The following is a 14,393-nucleotide window of genomic DNA, read 5'->3' on the forward strand; positions in this document are numbered from 1 at the left end:
GGCGGACTCGGTGAGTCAGTTGTTAGCCGCATCGCCTGAAACGCTGGCCCATCGTACATAAGAGGCAGGATGATGGTGTCGAACCAATGTCGAACCTAGAGGAGGAGGAGGGTATTTCATTTACATAGTCACGCGTTCTGGAGGTGTCTCTGGTATGGGTTTTTCGCTCTCCGCTCACCTCCGAACGGCTGATTCCGAGACTAAAATCCGAGCTGTGGCTGCGTTGCTCTCACCCTCCCATGTTCGCAAGCGATCGAGGTGCGTGTTATGTATTCGAGTCGGCGTATGGTGGCGGCGACCTGAAAATCACACATACTTTGCAGTCCTGACCTATCTTGCGCCCTCCGAAGAGGCCCTCGACTCTACTTTCCGTACAGGATACACTGGGATATGCGGCGTCAACATCGAGCACCTACTCGACGCTGCCCGTGCTGTTCTTCGGCTTCGCAAGGCAGTCGCTCCCACTGAGATCCGCATTCTCGCTCATGGAGCGTATAACAAAGTCTTCCTCATTCGGTTCGAAGCGAGTGCCCTTGTCGCGAGGATCCCACTCCCTAAACCCCCAGCGGCCCGAGACCCCCTTCGGCTCAAGTCCCAACTCGCGACACTAGAATACATGAGCGTACACAGACCAGACGTCCCCATTCCCCGACTCCTCTCTGCGCAGCTCAGCGGCACCAACCCGGCAGGCGTGCCTTATACGCTCATGGAGTTCTGCAAAGGCACGCCGATCACTCCTCCAGAGTGGCACAATATGTCGAATGCGAGCAAGAGTATGGTAGTTGATCTTTGGCTGAACAATGGGCCAGAACAACAGCGCCGGTTCCGTTCAGTGCAATCGGAAGCATCGTGGCCGATAGGACAGACACTTCGCACTGCGTCTCGCAGCACGGAATTCGCATCATACCTATGATCCCACAATATCCTAACAACTCTACCGAGCTGCTCGATCCGTCGATCGAGGCGCGGTGCGGGCCCACTACGCTAGCCGAACATTGGCACTACGCCCTTGACGCCGCACGTCGTGCCATGGTCAAGGAATTTCCCACGGATGACGATGACCGACGTACGCTCATACGGTGCGCTGATATCATACGGGACCTCATCAATATCGCCGCCTCGCTTGACCCATTGGCCAACTCGACCTCACTCTCCGCCGCGCCTAACCTTGCCCTGATACACGGCGATTTTGCGTGCTGGCGCAACGTGCTGTTCTCGGCGGACCGCACACGCATCGAAGGCATAGTCGACTGGGATGATTCAGTCGTCGTTCCCCGAGATATAGCGGCTCGGTATCCCGAGGAGCTGACAGACAACGCGGGTTGGCAGTTTGACCCCGAGGACAGGTTCGCCATACCACCTGATGCCTTGCCCGAGGATTCGTCTTCGTGGCAGATAGCACTTGAAAATACGCAGCTGCGGAAGAGATTCAGGGACACAGTGCAAAGATTCGATCCACAGCTGGCGGCGCTCTACACGGACCCCAAGGCGAGGTTCAGGCGGCGCGTGGATTATTTAGCCATGCACGATTGGCGAGGCTGGTATCTATATATCGACTGGATACTCGAGGAGGCGATGAATGAGGCCCATGCAATATTTGAGAACAGGTTGGCGTAGCTCAGACTGGCACAGACACATCACAAAGTTCGTACTCTGGTCATGCATTACTACTACTTATTAGTAGTATTGAGTCTGTATCAATACGCGATTCAGCAAGCATATACTAGTAGGCGACATGATGAAGCTGTCTCACAGATAGCTCTCTAGTAGCGGTCAATGCTATAGGAGTATATGTACTCAAAAGGCCCCTGGCCTACTTATTAGGGCACCTTCGTATGTCTGCCGAGCTTCAGGTACGTCACGTGCCAGCGAACGAGGTGACTATCAGTATTAGTATCTCCCGCCGAAGTACACCTCCTCACTGGCAGACGCCTACTACCGGAGTGAGTACGTATATTATTCGCCGACCACGAACGAAGCTCTACTGATCACTCGCTGACGTCGTCCGAGGCCATAGCTGCAATGTTTGTTTGGCCCAAGTGACGCCCGTAGGTTGAAACTGTCATACGACAGCTTGAACCTGGCTTTGGATTATCCCGGCCCAAATCGATATTATAACAACAGTTTTTGTTCCCACTGGCGTATATTGGGCGAATCACTGCAGTAGCAGCTTCATCGTAGTTCCCTGTCGATCCCTGGCACTGGCATGCCCCAATTTATGTCCACTCAAGGTGTGTCATACATTGACGCATGGCGGCGACCCAGAGCTCACACATATCTTGCAGCCTTGACCTACGCTGCGCCCTCCGAAGAGGGCCTAAACTCTGCTTACCATGAAAGATACACGGGGATATGTGGCGTCAACATCGAGCACCTCCTCGACGCCGCCCGTGCTGTTCTTCAGCTTCCCAAGGCAGTCGCTCCCACCGAGATCCGCATCCTCGCTCATGGGGGGTATAATAAAGTCTTCCTCATTCAGTTCGGAGCGAGTGCCCTTGTCGCGAGGGTCCCTGTCCCTAAACCCCCGGCGACCCGAGACCCCCTTCGACTCAAGTCTCAGATCGCGACACTAGGATTCATGAGCGTATACAGACCAGACGTCCCCATTCCCCGGCTCTTCTCTGCGCAGCTCAGCGGCACCAACCCGGCAGGCGTGCCTTATACGTTCATCGAGTTCTGCAATGGCACGCCGCTTACTCCTCCAGAGTGGCACGATATGTCGGATGCGAGCAAGCGCATCGTAGTTGATCTTTTGGCTGAACAATGGGCCAGAACAACAGCGCCGGTTCCGTTCAGTGCAATCGGAAGCATCGTGGCCGATAGCGCAGACACCTCGCGTTCGCTGTGGCAGAGACACAGCACGCCACAGCGCGGCTTTCGCATCATGCCCGTGATCCCACAATATCCAAGCGCCTTTACTGAGCTGCTCGACCCGTCGATCGAGGCGCGATGCGGGCCCACTACACTTGCGGAACATTGGCACTACGCCCTTGACGCCACACGTCGTGCCATGGTCAAGAAATCCCCGCAATGGAGTGACGATGGCAGACGTACTTTCGTACGGTGCGCTGATATTATACGGGACCTCGTCAATATCGCCGCCTCGCTTGACCCATTGGCCAACTCGACCTCACGCCCCGCCGCGTCTAACCTTGCCCTGGTACACGGCGATTTTGCGTGCTGGCGCAACGTGCTCTTCTCGGCGGACCGCACACGCATCGAAGGCATAATCGACTGGGATGATTCCGTCGTCGTTCCCCGAGATATCGCGGCTCGGTATCCCGAAGAACTGACGAACCAAGCGTGGTGGCCTGCTGACCCAGAGGACGTGTTCGTTATACCACCTGAGGTCTTGCCTGAGGATATGTTTTCGTGTCAGATAGCCATGGAGCATACGCAGCTGCGGAAGAGATTCAGGGACACAGTGCAAAGATTCGATCCGCAGCTCGCAATGCTTTACACGGACCCCAGGGCGAGGTTCAGGCGGCGCGTGGATTATTTAGCGATGCACGATTGGCGAGGCTGGCTTTCATATATCGACTGGATACTCGAGAAGGCGATGGACGAGGCGTATGCATTGGCTGGGAACTGGAGGGCGTAACTCATACTGGCAGAGACCCATCACATAATTCCCAAATCAATGCCAACAAGATGTACATTACTATCCTTTGTATCGATGCGTGAATCTGTGTGCGTAGGCAACTCTAAAATAAGTTGCGTCATGTATAACGAGTAATAGTACATTGAATCTTTAGTCCGCCATCATGACACCAACTTACTCTACACACGCTCGTACACGTACAAGTACGCCAACTTTTTCAAGTCACGTACACTCTCGGCGTCAGCCTTGACGACCTTCTCATCATTGAACAATACCCAAGCGTCCTCGCCTGTCTTCTCGTCTTTAACCCGAATGTGCGCAACGTAGTGCCCAGAGTGTACTGACGGGCCTTTGTGAGAGATGAACGCCTTGAGCTTGTATTTTGCCGGTAACTCCGCCGAGGCGCCTAGACTCGCTGTCTTTGACACCTCCGCCGCGGCACTCGGTGCGTCTTCGCCATTATCGTCAGGATGGGAAAACAGCCATTCTACAGCTCGTTCAGCATTCCCGCCCTGGAAGAGATGTCAGAGAGCGGAACCATTAAGTCAGGTTAGGAACCTAGAACGTACCGTTTCCCGCAGGGCCTTGCGAGCCTGGGCATATGTGAAGCCCATCTCGGCCAACATGCTTATTTGCTCCTGCGGCGGCTCGGGAGCAGAGCTTCCAGACCCAGGAGCCTGGATTGGGGCGTCGATGTCTGTCCAACACGTCAGCATCGCCCGTGCTAACCCCGAGAGCCATCTCACCGGGATCTTCCATGTGCTGGAAGAGCCATTCCATGGCGGCCTCCGCGTCGTTGTTACCAGTGGCAAGGAGTGCTTTCTGACACCGCACAGTCGGGAACCCCATTCCCTCCAGTTGGGCGATCGCGGCTTCGTTGAACTGCGGAAGGGCGGAAGCTGGGGAACATCGATGAACCTTACTCATACAGTCCAATTAGGGCTCGCACCGACCTTGCTGTTCGTTGGGTAGCTCGACTTCCCCAGGTTGCAGTCCCCGCCCAAGATAGTTATCGAGCTGCATCTCATCCGAAACGGCCAACGGAATATCTAGATGAGAAGAGTGAGCGGAGAAATCACCCGCTGCGTATGAGTCAACACCTACCGAGCTTCGCCGGTACCCAATTCACGAGCTGGAACTTCTTCGCATGCACAACGAGGACCTGCGGGAAGGCCGCGAATCGCGATCGCCTGCAAAAAGGGCCGTCAGACGTCATACATACCCCAAACCAAAACAGATTGACGGCCAGACGTACTTCGTCGCGATCACGTTTTTCTGGCACGCAGGGCAATTGTACTCGAGTGCCTCGGGCCCCGTCAGGATGTCCAAGCACTCAGACAGCTCGACGTCCGCGTACAGGGTCTTCCCTTCCGTGTCCTTCCCCTTCTCGCGCGCTGGCACTGGCACGCTCGCCACGTCCGTCTCGTCAACGCGGTAACGTACCCGCTTGCACTCGCCACATTCCAAACGCTGCTCCATCCCGAACGCAAACACCTCAGTCGGCTCCGCACCCTGCTCACCACCCGTCTTCTTCGCGTGCCGCCGGAGGACAGTGAGCAGGTGCGTCAAGAACTCCTCCGAGTCCTGCTGCCGCATCGTGCTGAACTCCTCGTGGCCTTTCCCAATGAGCGCCTTGAATCCACTCGGGCGCACGCCCTCCTGGAAGACAGGTGTGGGTGAGTCATGCGCAAGAGGGTTCGTCGCTTTGGGCTCAGACGGGCCTCCGGCAGCTGGCCGCGGGTGAGAGTAGCGCCCCGAAAGCAGACCGTCGGCGAGTTTGTGCATCTGGCAGTCGACGCAGTTGGCCGGGAGCGACTCCGTGCAGGTGGTCCAATGCTGGGCGGTAGATGGGTAGTACCGCTGTTGGAACGCTGGAAGCGAAAATAACGTTTGCACGACAGATGCCATGTAACAGCTAAGGGGATGTCAATGCACGTCCTCCGATAGAGTAAGATCACCTGCCTATTGCCGAGGTTAGAAAGACCAGTGAGCCCGGACCCGAACACAGGCTCAAGAGCCTTGCCGGATTCATCAGTGAGTGAAAAATCGAACTTCAGATTGTGTTCAATTTGCTGCAAGAGCCTTAGATTCGCTAGGTGACTTGGTACAGATTACGCACCAATTCAGTCATGGACTTCTCTGTCTTAGTCTGCGTCTGGACGTTTATGCCAAACGTCGCAAGATGTAATGCCATTTCTGGATCGGTCTTTGCATCATTGCAAATATAGCAGTAGATGTCTAGCGAGGGAGAGCTCAGTGCTGCGGAACTGACGATACGATGGCCGGCAATACTGACCCGCATTGCCCTCAGGTGTGATGGTACCTAGTTTGACGCTGACAGGATGTTTCGTCTCTTCGTAGTGTTGCAGACCATGGCCATTACCTCCGAGACCACCAAACTGCTGTCGACCACAGCCAAGCGATCCACAGGTCAGGCATAGCCACAAATTCTCCTTCAGGTCACATTTGGAGCAATGGGCCAGTCCTGCGAGCTGCGCCTTAGTGACACCCGCACAAGATAGGGATGTCATCGTTTACCAGATGCGAGGATCGGCCCGGTAGCCTCTTGCTGCAAAGTCAATGTATGCTCGCAAGGAGTGATCTCCTCCTCCCAAGCCTTGACCTCGGATTGTCTGGCGGATGATAGAGACTGCATGACACCATCGCTCAATGACTTGACATGCGGGTCGGCCATTGCGTCAGGTATCTCAAGCCCATTAATAGGATCGCACTTCCAGCATTTGAGAACGGTCTTGTGCTCGTACTTGTCCTCCTCGCGATCCTCCACAATGGCGAGCTTCTTCATCTTCGCTGGGGGTTCTTCTTCATCTGCCTGGAGCTAGGCTGTCAGTGGCGCGCATGAACACCGTATGAGCTTCGGCATACACGGTTTGCAGAGGGCCTCAGCTTGCGCTTGACATTGAGCGTGAAGGAGTGGCCAGTCTTCTCGGCGTGCGTTCGTGCATGATGCCTGTCTTGACCAAGGCATCCCCCGTTGAAGCATGTCAAGCATACATCAATGCCCAAGGGGTGGTCCTAAGCCTTGGATCTGAGTTCACGTGGCCTGAGCGAACAAGTCTCATACGCCACCTGGTTGTCAAAGCACTGCGTACATTCCTCTCTGTGCACAGACTGAGAAATCCGTGGAGGCTGTAGCCTTGCAATGTCGCTGATGTGTCCGCAAACCATTATGACTGACAGCAGCCACCAGCACCATGACAATAACTGAGCTTTCCGCGAACGCTTCAAGCCGGAAAGATCGCACCTATATACCACGCCCTATGGTCTCTTTTATCAAGCCAAAATAATACTCTTTACAGTTGCGCTCGAGTGCGTCGGTCGATCAGCCAGGCGTTGGATATCCAGGCAGCACTCGCGGCAGGTCGAAGAGAGGACGCGTCGCTAGGCGCCGGTGCGTAACGCGCTAAATAGACATCCAGAGCACGTGATGGCGCGAATGTCCTCTGGCAAAATCTGTTTTCTGTGCATCGGCTAAATCCTCCTCGACGCTGTGCTAAACGATGGCAGCGCAACCCAACGGAACGGCCGACGCGCCCATTGAAGTATCCTCTGTCCCCACTGTTGTTGGCATCAACTTTGGCAATTCTTACGCGTCGATTGCAGTACTCACGAAGGTACGTCTTCCTGCAGTGTTGTATCTGAACGTGTACGACTTTCCGCAATGATATACGCACGAAAATGGTGCTTGTATCACTGCAGGCGACAGCATATTCATGAAACTTCACGCCCGCAGCAGCCACTGATTCCAGAGCTTTCATAGGAAGGATCTGCAGATTGCATTGCCAACGAAGATGGAGAACGTCAGATCGCTTGCGCTGTGGCTTTCCTCGGCGAGGAACTGGTACGTTCATCCACTGAAGTAGCATATTTACGTATCTGAGCATTCCATAGTACATAGGCAACCAGGCGAAGCCGCAGCTGGTCAAGAACTCGCACAATACGATATTGGGTTTCCGCAACCTCCTCGGCAAAAAGTGAGTGGGTTTCAGATGTGCGTCCTGAGGTCCCTCAATGATAGTCCTCAGATTCTCTGAGTTATCCTTTGATAAACCCACTGCGTCTGCTCCTGTCATTCAGCATCCTGAGCAGCCAGACGTCCCCGCGTACAAAGTCCAGGTTCTGCAGGCAGCGCCCTCACCTCTCCTGACGACAGCGACTAACACTCCGGCCGCCTCTAAAGCTGCCACTCCGCGCTCTGAGCCAACCCCCGCCGAGCGCATCCTGACTGTGTCCGAGGTCACTTCGATGTTCCTCAGGTCCCTTGTGCAGTCTGCCGAAGACTTCCTCGGCAAAAAGGTCCAGGGCGCTGTCATCAGCATCCCCACCTGGTTCGACGACGCCCAGCGTGCCGCCCTGACGCAAGCCGCAGAAGATGCTGGCATCCACGTCCTCCAGTTGCTTGAGGATGCGGGCGCGGCGACAGTGACCACCACGACCAACCTCACTCCTGTTGAGCTCGACCATGATCGCACCCAATTGGTAGTCGACCTTGGCACCTCTTCCCTCGAGCTCTCCCTCCTTTCCATCCGCGAAGGGCTCGCATTCTCGCTGGCCACGCTCTCGGACGCCACCGTCGGCGGAACCGCGCTCGACGACAAGCTGATCAAGTTCTTTGCCAAGGAGTTCACCAAGAAGACTAAGACGCCCCTGACGGTCGCTCCCGCCCGGAGCCACAGGACAAGCGCGCCGAGGCGAAGCTCCGGCTTGCGGTCGAGCACACCAAGCGCACACTGTCCGCGTCCCCTGGCGCCGCGACCTGCTCCGTCGAGTCGCTCAAGGACGGGCTCGACTTTACGGGCACAATCACGCGGCTGCGTTCGACATGGAGGTCCGGAGCGTGTATGACCAAGTGTCCACCCGTGTGAAGGAGCTCGTGGAGAAGGCAGGCCTTGACCTGTACGACGTCGACGAGATTGTATACGTCGGCGGCTCCGCGAGTCTTCCCGGGCTCGATGAGACGCTCGCTCAGGGCTTCGCCGAGTCGGTCGTCACGCCCTTCACCGCCGGCACCGTCGTTGGCGGTGGCGTGGGCGACCCGACGACGATCATCTCCCGCGGGTGCGCGCTGCAGGCGAAGCTGGTCGCAATGCTTGCCGAGGGCACCGAAGAAGAGCGCGAAGTGAAGGCAGCATTCGCCAGCGGAAGTAAATGGACGCAGGCGAAGGCGACCTCGAAAACGATTGGCATGCTCTTCCCTGAGGAGAACGCCGAAGGTCCTCTGGGCGGCCAGTGGGTACCGGCAGTACTCCGAGACACAGTCGTGCCGGCGAGGCGAACACTGCGCCTCGATGTCGATCTCGGTGAAGGTGAAGGTGAGAAGAAGGTCGGCTTCGAGGTGTGGGAGGCGAAAGAGGGCGTCAGGATTGATATGGTCAAGCTCCCCAAGCTTGAGGACGAGGAGGACATTCCGGCAGACGAGGAAGAGGAAGAGGAGGAAGAGGAAGAGGTGAAGGAGAAGACAGTGGAGAAGGAGACTTTGCTTACCGCACTGTCCTTCGTGGCGAAGGAGGCAAAACAAGAGAAAGCTAGGTGGACGACAAAAGTGGAGGTACAGTTTATTGCAGATGATACTGGAGGTCTAGAGATTAGTGCGTGGGAGGTTGGTCCCTCTGGAAAGGGCGAAAAGACGGTTGTCACCGTCCAGTCTGCATAGAATGTTCATACATCTCAATGTGTGCGATCAGTGACGGCAATCGGTACAATGCTATTCTGGCTGTCCGAGAGTGTAGGGCGTGACAAGAACCATGGACGCAACAGCACTAAAGAGACAATGTACAATCCGTTTTTAAATTGTGCGTATTCCTACTACAAGTACAGTTTTACATGTTACCATACAACAATAACTGACGAAAAGATAGCAACCACCATGAAGCCTAGCCGTGCTATATCTGTCCGTCATCATGTCTCCCCTTCAGGAGCTTTGGCGACGATGCGAGCCTCCACAGGGCTGACGTCTACAACGGTGACGCCCACAGAATGTTTACCGTCCATTCGCGTGTCCGAGTTGGCATCCAGAGGTGGCAGCTCGGGCTCAAACGGCTCCCTACCCTCTTGGATACCCCCTAGCCTCCCTTCGAACCCTCGAACAAAATCATCTGGATATGCCAGATCACCGTGGGGGCTCAGCTTGGATTCTGGCACAGAAAGCGGCGTGAGCGGTGCCTCGCTATTCGAGGTCGAGCGCGAGTGCGAATGATCCGAAAGCTGCGAGAACCGCTCGGTGAGCACGGGCGGTGTTGGTGTGTACTCGTGCACCAGGTACGACGGCAAAGACTGCCGGCGCGCGGCGTATGTGGGGGTGGCATCGTCCACGAGCTCGGCCGCAGAGCGCGGTACAGGGTCGGGCGTCAACGGCATGTGCTGCAAGAACGCGGAAGAGTTGAACAGCGCGGCATCGCCGAGGCGCAACGGCGGGGGGCGCGGACGTCGCCGTCCTTGCATCGACGTCTGCACTGGAGGCGGAGGGGGCGACATTGAGCTCGCGCCTCCGTCCATGGGAAACCTCAGAGGCGAAGACGGGATGCCACCGGAGAAGTCGTGCGACCGGTTCGATTGGCGCATGGGCGAGGGAGGGTGAGGTACATTGAGGTGAGGCAGCGAAGCGCGCGAGTCTGGGCGTGGCGCTGCGATGGAGGCCTGAACCGCAGCCGGGATCTCCGGGAAACGATAGTTGTCGAGGTCGCTGGTGGCTGAGCTCGTCGAGGCGACGGAGACGATGGAGCCACGGCGTCCATCGTCTGGCGCGGGCGGTGAAAGGCGCTCGACACTGCTGCCCTCTCGCTTCTTCTTGTTGGGTCCACGCATGCGGCGCTCAGGTGCGTACTCGCAAAGCAGGCCACGGGAGCGGCAGCGCTGGCACGAAGGATGTTCGCCACTGCACTGGAGGTCGATATATTGAAGTCAGGACAATTACGTCTAAGTGCAGACGGATATCATACCTTTGCTTTACGTGCCCGACACTTCTCGCAGGCCTGAGCGGTGCGCAGGCGAGGGTGCTCAGCCATCCGCTGGAATACTCCGGTGACAGGATCCAGGGAGCCCGACACAGACCATGCAGGCTGACTCGCCGCGCTCTGGGCGTCTTGCACCGACTGGTACGTACTCTGCGGCGCCACGGAATACGAAGATGGGAAGAGGGACGGTCCCTGCGCGAGGGCGGGGTCACTGGTGTTCGCCATCGGGTATTGTGGGTAACTGTCAGCCTCTGGCCATCGCAGCGGATAGTGCATCTGAGGAGATGGCGGGCGCTGCTGCTGGAGCTGCGCCGAGAGGAAGGCATTCGTGAGAGCGTCGTGCAGAGCGAGGTTGCTGCCTGACAGCGCAGAGGGCATGAATGAGTCGTGCTGGTCGTGGGGGTACTGGTAGTGAGGTGGAGGGTATGCGTTGATTGGTTGGCTGGCAGTGCCATGGTATGAGGCTGGCGTGAACGCATCTAAGCCTGCGAGTGTGTGATAAGACGACATCGGCATGGAGTGCATGCTGAGAGCAGCGGCCGCGAGCTCCAAGGAGAGCTGGCCTTTAGAGTAGGGCGAGTATTCGTCCATGGAAGGTCGTGCTGTGGGTGGTAGTGTGAAAAGGTAGGAGTCGAGCAACTGGACGCCTGAATTTGAATGCCTCGCACCCGTCAGGCTGGAACGAAATAGACGGACATTCGGATCCAGTGCAGTTTACTTCCGCCTTGGTGCGGCGTGATGTGAGGAGCACGTCGTCGATCTGGTCAACTTACCAACGCTTGGGCATCCACAACTTGGTCACGGGCCTAGAGCCCTTGGCTCCGACGATGATGTGCAAAAGCAGCTACTCACGTTTTCTATGGATCCACCAGAAACCGAACAGCGACAATAGGAGATCCCGTGCGATGCCAACGGCTGCCCAATTTTCTCTGCCAAAATTGGGTGAATCGACTTGTCACGAGCGCATGCGCCTTACGGTTTACTCGCCGCCAGCATTCTCGGCGCGCTCGACCACACGTTGGGCAAGCCGAGATCACCATGCAGCGCAGCCGAGACAAGCACGAGAGCCATTACCACGTCGTGCAGCCGAATCCGCAGGATCGCCATTGGCTGGCGGCGGCCCGTGACGCTCGAACGCCACCCGATGTCGGGTACTGATGGCGGGACTACCCAATTAGGCATATTGGCGCCCGATCGACAGAGCGTTCTATATCCGCGTGTTTGCGCCACATCCCAGCTGCAGACTTGTGCTCGGGAGATTCTTCCGCTGCTTATTGGCAGATCTATAGGCTTCAAACGCACCACAGCTATCATTGCAAGGAAGAGTAAAATACAGAACATACAATACAGAGACATAAGCGTCAGTCACAGACTTTGCACGCAGACAATCCTCCCAGAGATATTCCCAAAATACAGCGTTTGAGTTCCAGCGACCACGACACATAGGAGACAGGAGGCCTGCTTCATCCGCTGCCCGAGATAACCGAGTGGACACCCCAGGTGCACATAAATCCACGGCTCGACGGCTCCAGCACCGTTCACGATGACCGAGAGAAAAAGCGTCGGATAACGTGATGGAGTCGTCGTCGGCTGAGCGTTGAGAGTGGTGTTTGGGCGACGCTCGATTTGAGCGCACACTTCGGCGGAGACGGTGCCGCGGCAGAGCCCGCACCAGCCGTCGGCATCGCGGCCACGGACGTGCCTGACGAATCCCCAGAGCCAGAGCCAGAGCCCGAGTCCGGGGAGGAGGAGCCGCTACTCCCACCAGCGCCTGAGGGGACCGCCACAACTGGGACGGAAGCAGTGCTAGTCGCGATCGTCGAGCCAGTCGGGGGCGCATCACCCCCTGGCACTTTCGCCGTGATCATCCCATCACCCGCAGACGCCAAATGGGAGAGATTGGGCCCGGGGAAAACGTAGTCCAGGCCACCGTTGTAGATCTAGGGCGGAAGCGGGGTCAGCCGTCGGCACGATCGAGGATCTTGTCCGAGAAAACCGCGCTCACGTCTGGCACGTAGATCCCTGGGTCAGTGTCGGAGTAGCCGCCGGGGAAGGTGCACATCTCGCCACTGCTTGGAGTGCCGTCGCCACTCCCGCTGATGAGCACTTGAGTACACGACGGATAGAACTCTGCACCTCCGATAGAGACGGCTTGGTGGAGAGCGATGAGCTGTGTAAGTAGAAAGGGTGAGCATGGTGACGCGACTTCGAGAGGGGCGGCACGAACTTCATGGCGGATGAGATACCCTCCAGACTTGATACTTGTGGGAAGTGTGACAGTATACGAGTCGCCTTGAGCTGCTCCAAGTCAATACACATTCTCCTCGCAATCATAGAGACATACTGAGGTAGCCCTGGAACCAAGCATTCGACGAGTTCATCCCAAGCTCGTCGATCTTGAACCACTCGGCGGAGGATGAATCGAATGCAGCGCAGTTGGTCGTTGTACATTGTGTCATGTAAGTCATAAGTGGGCCGACGTTATGTGGCCACTGACACGAGGGTTTTCAGCGCACAGAGCACGCAAGATGATGTAGGAAAGGGACGTACGTTGTCACCGCCGCCAGGTGCTCCAGACCATTGGAACGTAACACTGCTGCCGGGCTTAGCGGGTGCAGTGATCGCCGCGGCCTGGGCCTCTTGGCCACAGTTGAGGTACAAGTTGTTCGCGCCCTTCACCGGGTCTATAGTGGATATCATACGGATGGGACTCGAGCCTGACGGAGACAAGAGGGTCAGTCGCCGATATCCACCCGGTAGATTGAACACGGAACGCTACTATGAGCCGGGTTCACGCAGTGAGCAGCTGGACATCCACCAGTCCACCTGAGACTACCCACAAATGCTCATCATCACCACCCCGGTAGATTATCCGAAGTACCATGGCCAGACGCCACGAACAAGAGGTTAGCAGACAGTGGCGCTCACCTGTATTGTCGTTGGGCTCATTCCCCGCATATACAACCCCGTCAATCACCACCCTGCTGACATAGCCATGCGCGGACACGCGCAATGCAGCCAGGAGAGGCAACACAAACGTTTTCCACCCTCGCATCCTTGCGATTCTTGTAAATAAGTCGTGAGATTGGGGTCTGGGAGCACTGCGTGTCACTGGATCTGCGTCGAAGAAAGGAATGTGTGGCGGGCGGATGGGTATCGGAAGGATGAACGTAATGGATGCTTGGAGAGACGCGCACCAGGCTATATAGTCTGCATGGGCCCTATTGTGCGCGTGCGAGGGCAGTGCAGAGTGCCGCACATGCTGCCCTCACGCTCGAACTTGAAGCTGCCATCCAAATTGTTGTCCTCGAGGCTGGTGGCGTGGGAATCTCTTGCTCAGATCTCCGATATAACAGTGAGCTGTGAGTACCGTGACAGTGGCCTTTTGTCTGACCATCTGGTGAGCTGGGATATCTCAATTCTTTGACAAATACTACGACAAGCAAGACAGCAACACACGACTAACAGGTAAAGCGAAGGATGACTGCTAGTATCCACCATCGCAAGTGCAGGGTAGGGCAGGGGTATGACCGCTGTTGGACTTGCTGCGACTCCAGCTCCTTGCGGAATCTAGCACGCAACACGGCAGCAACAGCAGTCTTATCATGCATGTGCTTGGCATATGCAGCGGCGGGTATGTCCAACTCCAAACACGTATTTGATACGAACCCAGAAAGTATCATATCGCCCGTCATGGCGAGCACCCAAAATAGACAGGGTGCGAAGAGCAGAGCGGAGCGAGTGTGTAGCCTGCAGTAGTCTGTCGAGAAGATGTATGCACACACAGCGGCGGTAGCTGCAAACTGGGGCCCCATCAA

General features: G+C 56.6%; 6 protein-coding genes across 6 annotated transcripts; 3 read left to right on the forward strand and 3 right to left on the reverse strand.

The window, feature by feature from the left end:
* Positions 1–97: 97 nt before the first annotated feature.
* Positions 98–1,827, forward strand: B0H18DRAFT_991193 (uncharacterized protein). The gene is made up of 3 exons (XM_048045041.1): positions 98–258; positions 324–756; positions 810–1,827. The coding sequence occupies exons 1-3, from the start codon at positions 240–242 to the stop codon at positions 1,615–1,617; spliced, it is 1,260 nt and encodes a 419-aa protein (XP_047896572.1). The 5' UTR covers positions 98–239; the 3' UTR covers positions 1,618–1,827.
* Positions 1,828–1,925: 98 nt separating this feature from the next.
* B0H18DRAFT_104420 (uncharacterized protein) lies at positions 1,926–3,691 on the forward strand. The gene is made up of 2 exons (XM_048030708.1): positions 1,926–2,231; positions 2,286–3,691. The coding sequence occupies exons 1-2, from the start codon at positions 2,207–2,209 to the stop codon at positions 3,599–3,601; spliced, it is 1,341 nt and encodes a 446-aa protein (XP_047896573.1). The 5' UTR covers positions 1,926–2,206; the 3' UTR covers positions 3,602–3,691.
* Positions 3,692–3,780: 89 nt separating this feature from the next.
* On the reverse strand, positions 3,781–6,790 carry B0H18DRAFT_1083586 (ubiquitin carboxyl-terminal hydrolase 14; the record flags this gene model as incomplete). Its single annotated transcript, XM_048031679.1, has 12 exons — positions 3,781–4,113; positions 4,171–4,298; positions 4,348–4,500; positions 4,555–4,650; positions 4,706–4,791; positions 4,857–5,516; positions 5,564–5,673; positions 5,721–5,839; positions 5,898–6,086; positions 6,140–6,434; positions 6,488–6,637; positions 6,692–6,790. The coding sequence occupies 12 exons, from the start codon at positions 6,788–6,790 to the stop codon at positions 3,781–3,783; spliced, it is 2,418 nt and encodes an 805-aa protein (XP_047896574.1).
* A 273-nt stretch (positions 6,791–7,063) lies between these two features.
* B0H18DRAFT_1209002 (actin-like ATPase domain-containing protein) lies at positions 7,064–9,275 on the forward strand (the record flags this gene model as incomplete). Its single annotated transcript, XM_048036300.1, has 6 exons — positions 7,064–7,236; positions 7,383–7,463; positions 7,514–7,596; positions 7,648–8,275; positions 8,299–8,437; positions 8,473–9,275. Exons 1-6 carry the CDS (start codon positions 7,123–7,125, stop codon positions 9,273–9,275), a joined length of 1,848 nt encoding a protein of 615 aa, XP_047896575.1. The 5' UTR covers positions 7,064–7,122.
* A 245-nt stretch (positions 9,276–9,520) lies between these two features.
* On the reverse strand, positions 9,521–11,757 carry B0H18DRAFT_1209003 (uncharacterized protein; the record flags this gene model as incomplete). The annotated part of the gene is made up of 4 exons (XM_048036301.1): positions 9,521–10,501; positions 10,561–11,177; positions 11,428–11,504; positions 11,552–11,757. 4 exons carry the CDS (start codon positions 11,755–11,757, stop codon positions 9,521–9,523), a joined length of 1,881 nt encoding a protein of 626 aa, XP_047896576.1.
* Positions 11,758–11,861: 104 nt separating this feature from the next.
* Positions 11,862–13,844, reverse strand: B0H18DRAFT_991211 (glycosyl hydrolase family 61-domain-containing protein). Its single transcript, XM_048045042.1, has 7 exons — positions 13,773–13,844; positions 13,504–13,667; positions 13,126–13,292; positions 12,920–13,067; positions 12,803–12,873; positions 12,581–12,745; positions 11,862–12,515 (listed from the first exon to the last, which is right to left on the reverse strand). The coding sequence occupies exons 2-7, from the start codon at positions 13,628–13,630 to the stop codon at positions 12,114–12,116; spliced, it is 1,080 nt and encodes a 359-aa protein (XP_047896577.1). The 5' UTR covers positions 13,631–13,667; positions 13,773–13,844; the 3' UTR covers positions 11,862–12,113.
* Positions 13,845–14,393: the final 549 nt, after the last annotated feature.

Source organism: Fomitopsis serialis, assembly GCF_022376445.1.
Source record: "Fomitopsis serialis strain Sig1Antser10 chromosome Unknown B0H18scaffold_14, whole genome shotgun sequence".
Classification (NCBI taxonomy): Eukaryota; Fungi; Basidiomycota; class Agaricomycetes; order Polyporales; family Fomitopsidaceae; genus Fomitopsis; species Fomitopsis serialis.

Coding starts and splice junctions, on each gene's coding strand:
- B0H18DRAFT_991211 (XM_048045042.1), bottom strand. CDS start 13,630: ATGCGAGGGTGGAAAACGTTTGTGTTGCCTCTCCTGGCTGCATTGCGC. Junction 12,874..12,919: donor TTGGTTCCAGGGCTACCTCA/GTATGTCTCTAT, acceptor GACTTGGAGCAG/CTCAAGGCGACTCGTATACT. Junction 12,746..12,802: donor GGTATCTCATCCGCCATGAA/GTTCGTGCCGCC, acceptor CTACTTACACAG/CTCATCGCTCTCCACCAAGC.
- B0H18DRAFT_104420 (XM_048030708.1), top strand. CDS start 2,207: ATGCCCCAATTTATGTCCACTCAAG. Junction 2,232..2,285: donor CCAATTTATGTCCACTCAAG/GTGTGTCATACA, acceptor CATATCTTGCAG/CCTTGACCTACGCTGCGCCC.
- B0H18DRAFT_991193 (XM_048045041.1), top strand. Junction 757..809: donor CCTCCAGAGTGGCACAATAT/GTCGAATGCGAG, acceptor ACAATGGGCCAG/AACAACAGCGCCGGTTCCGT.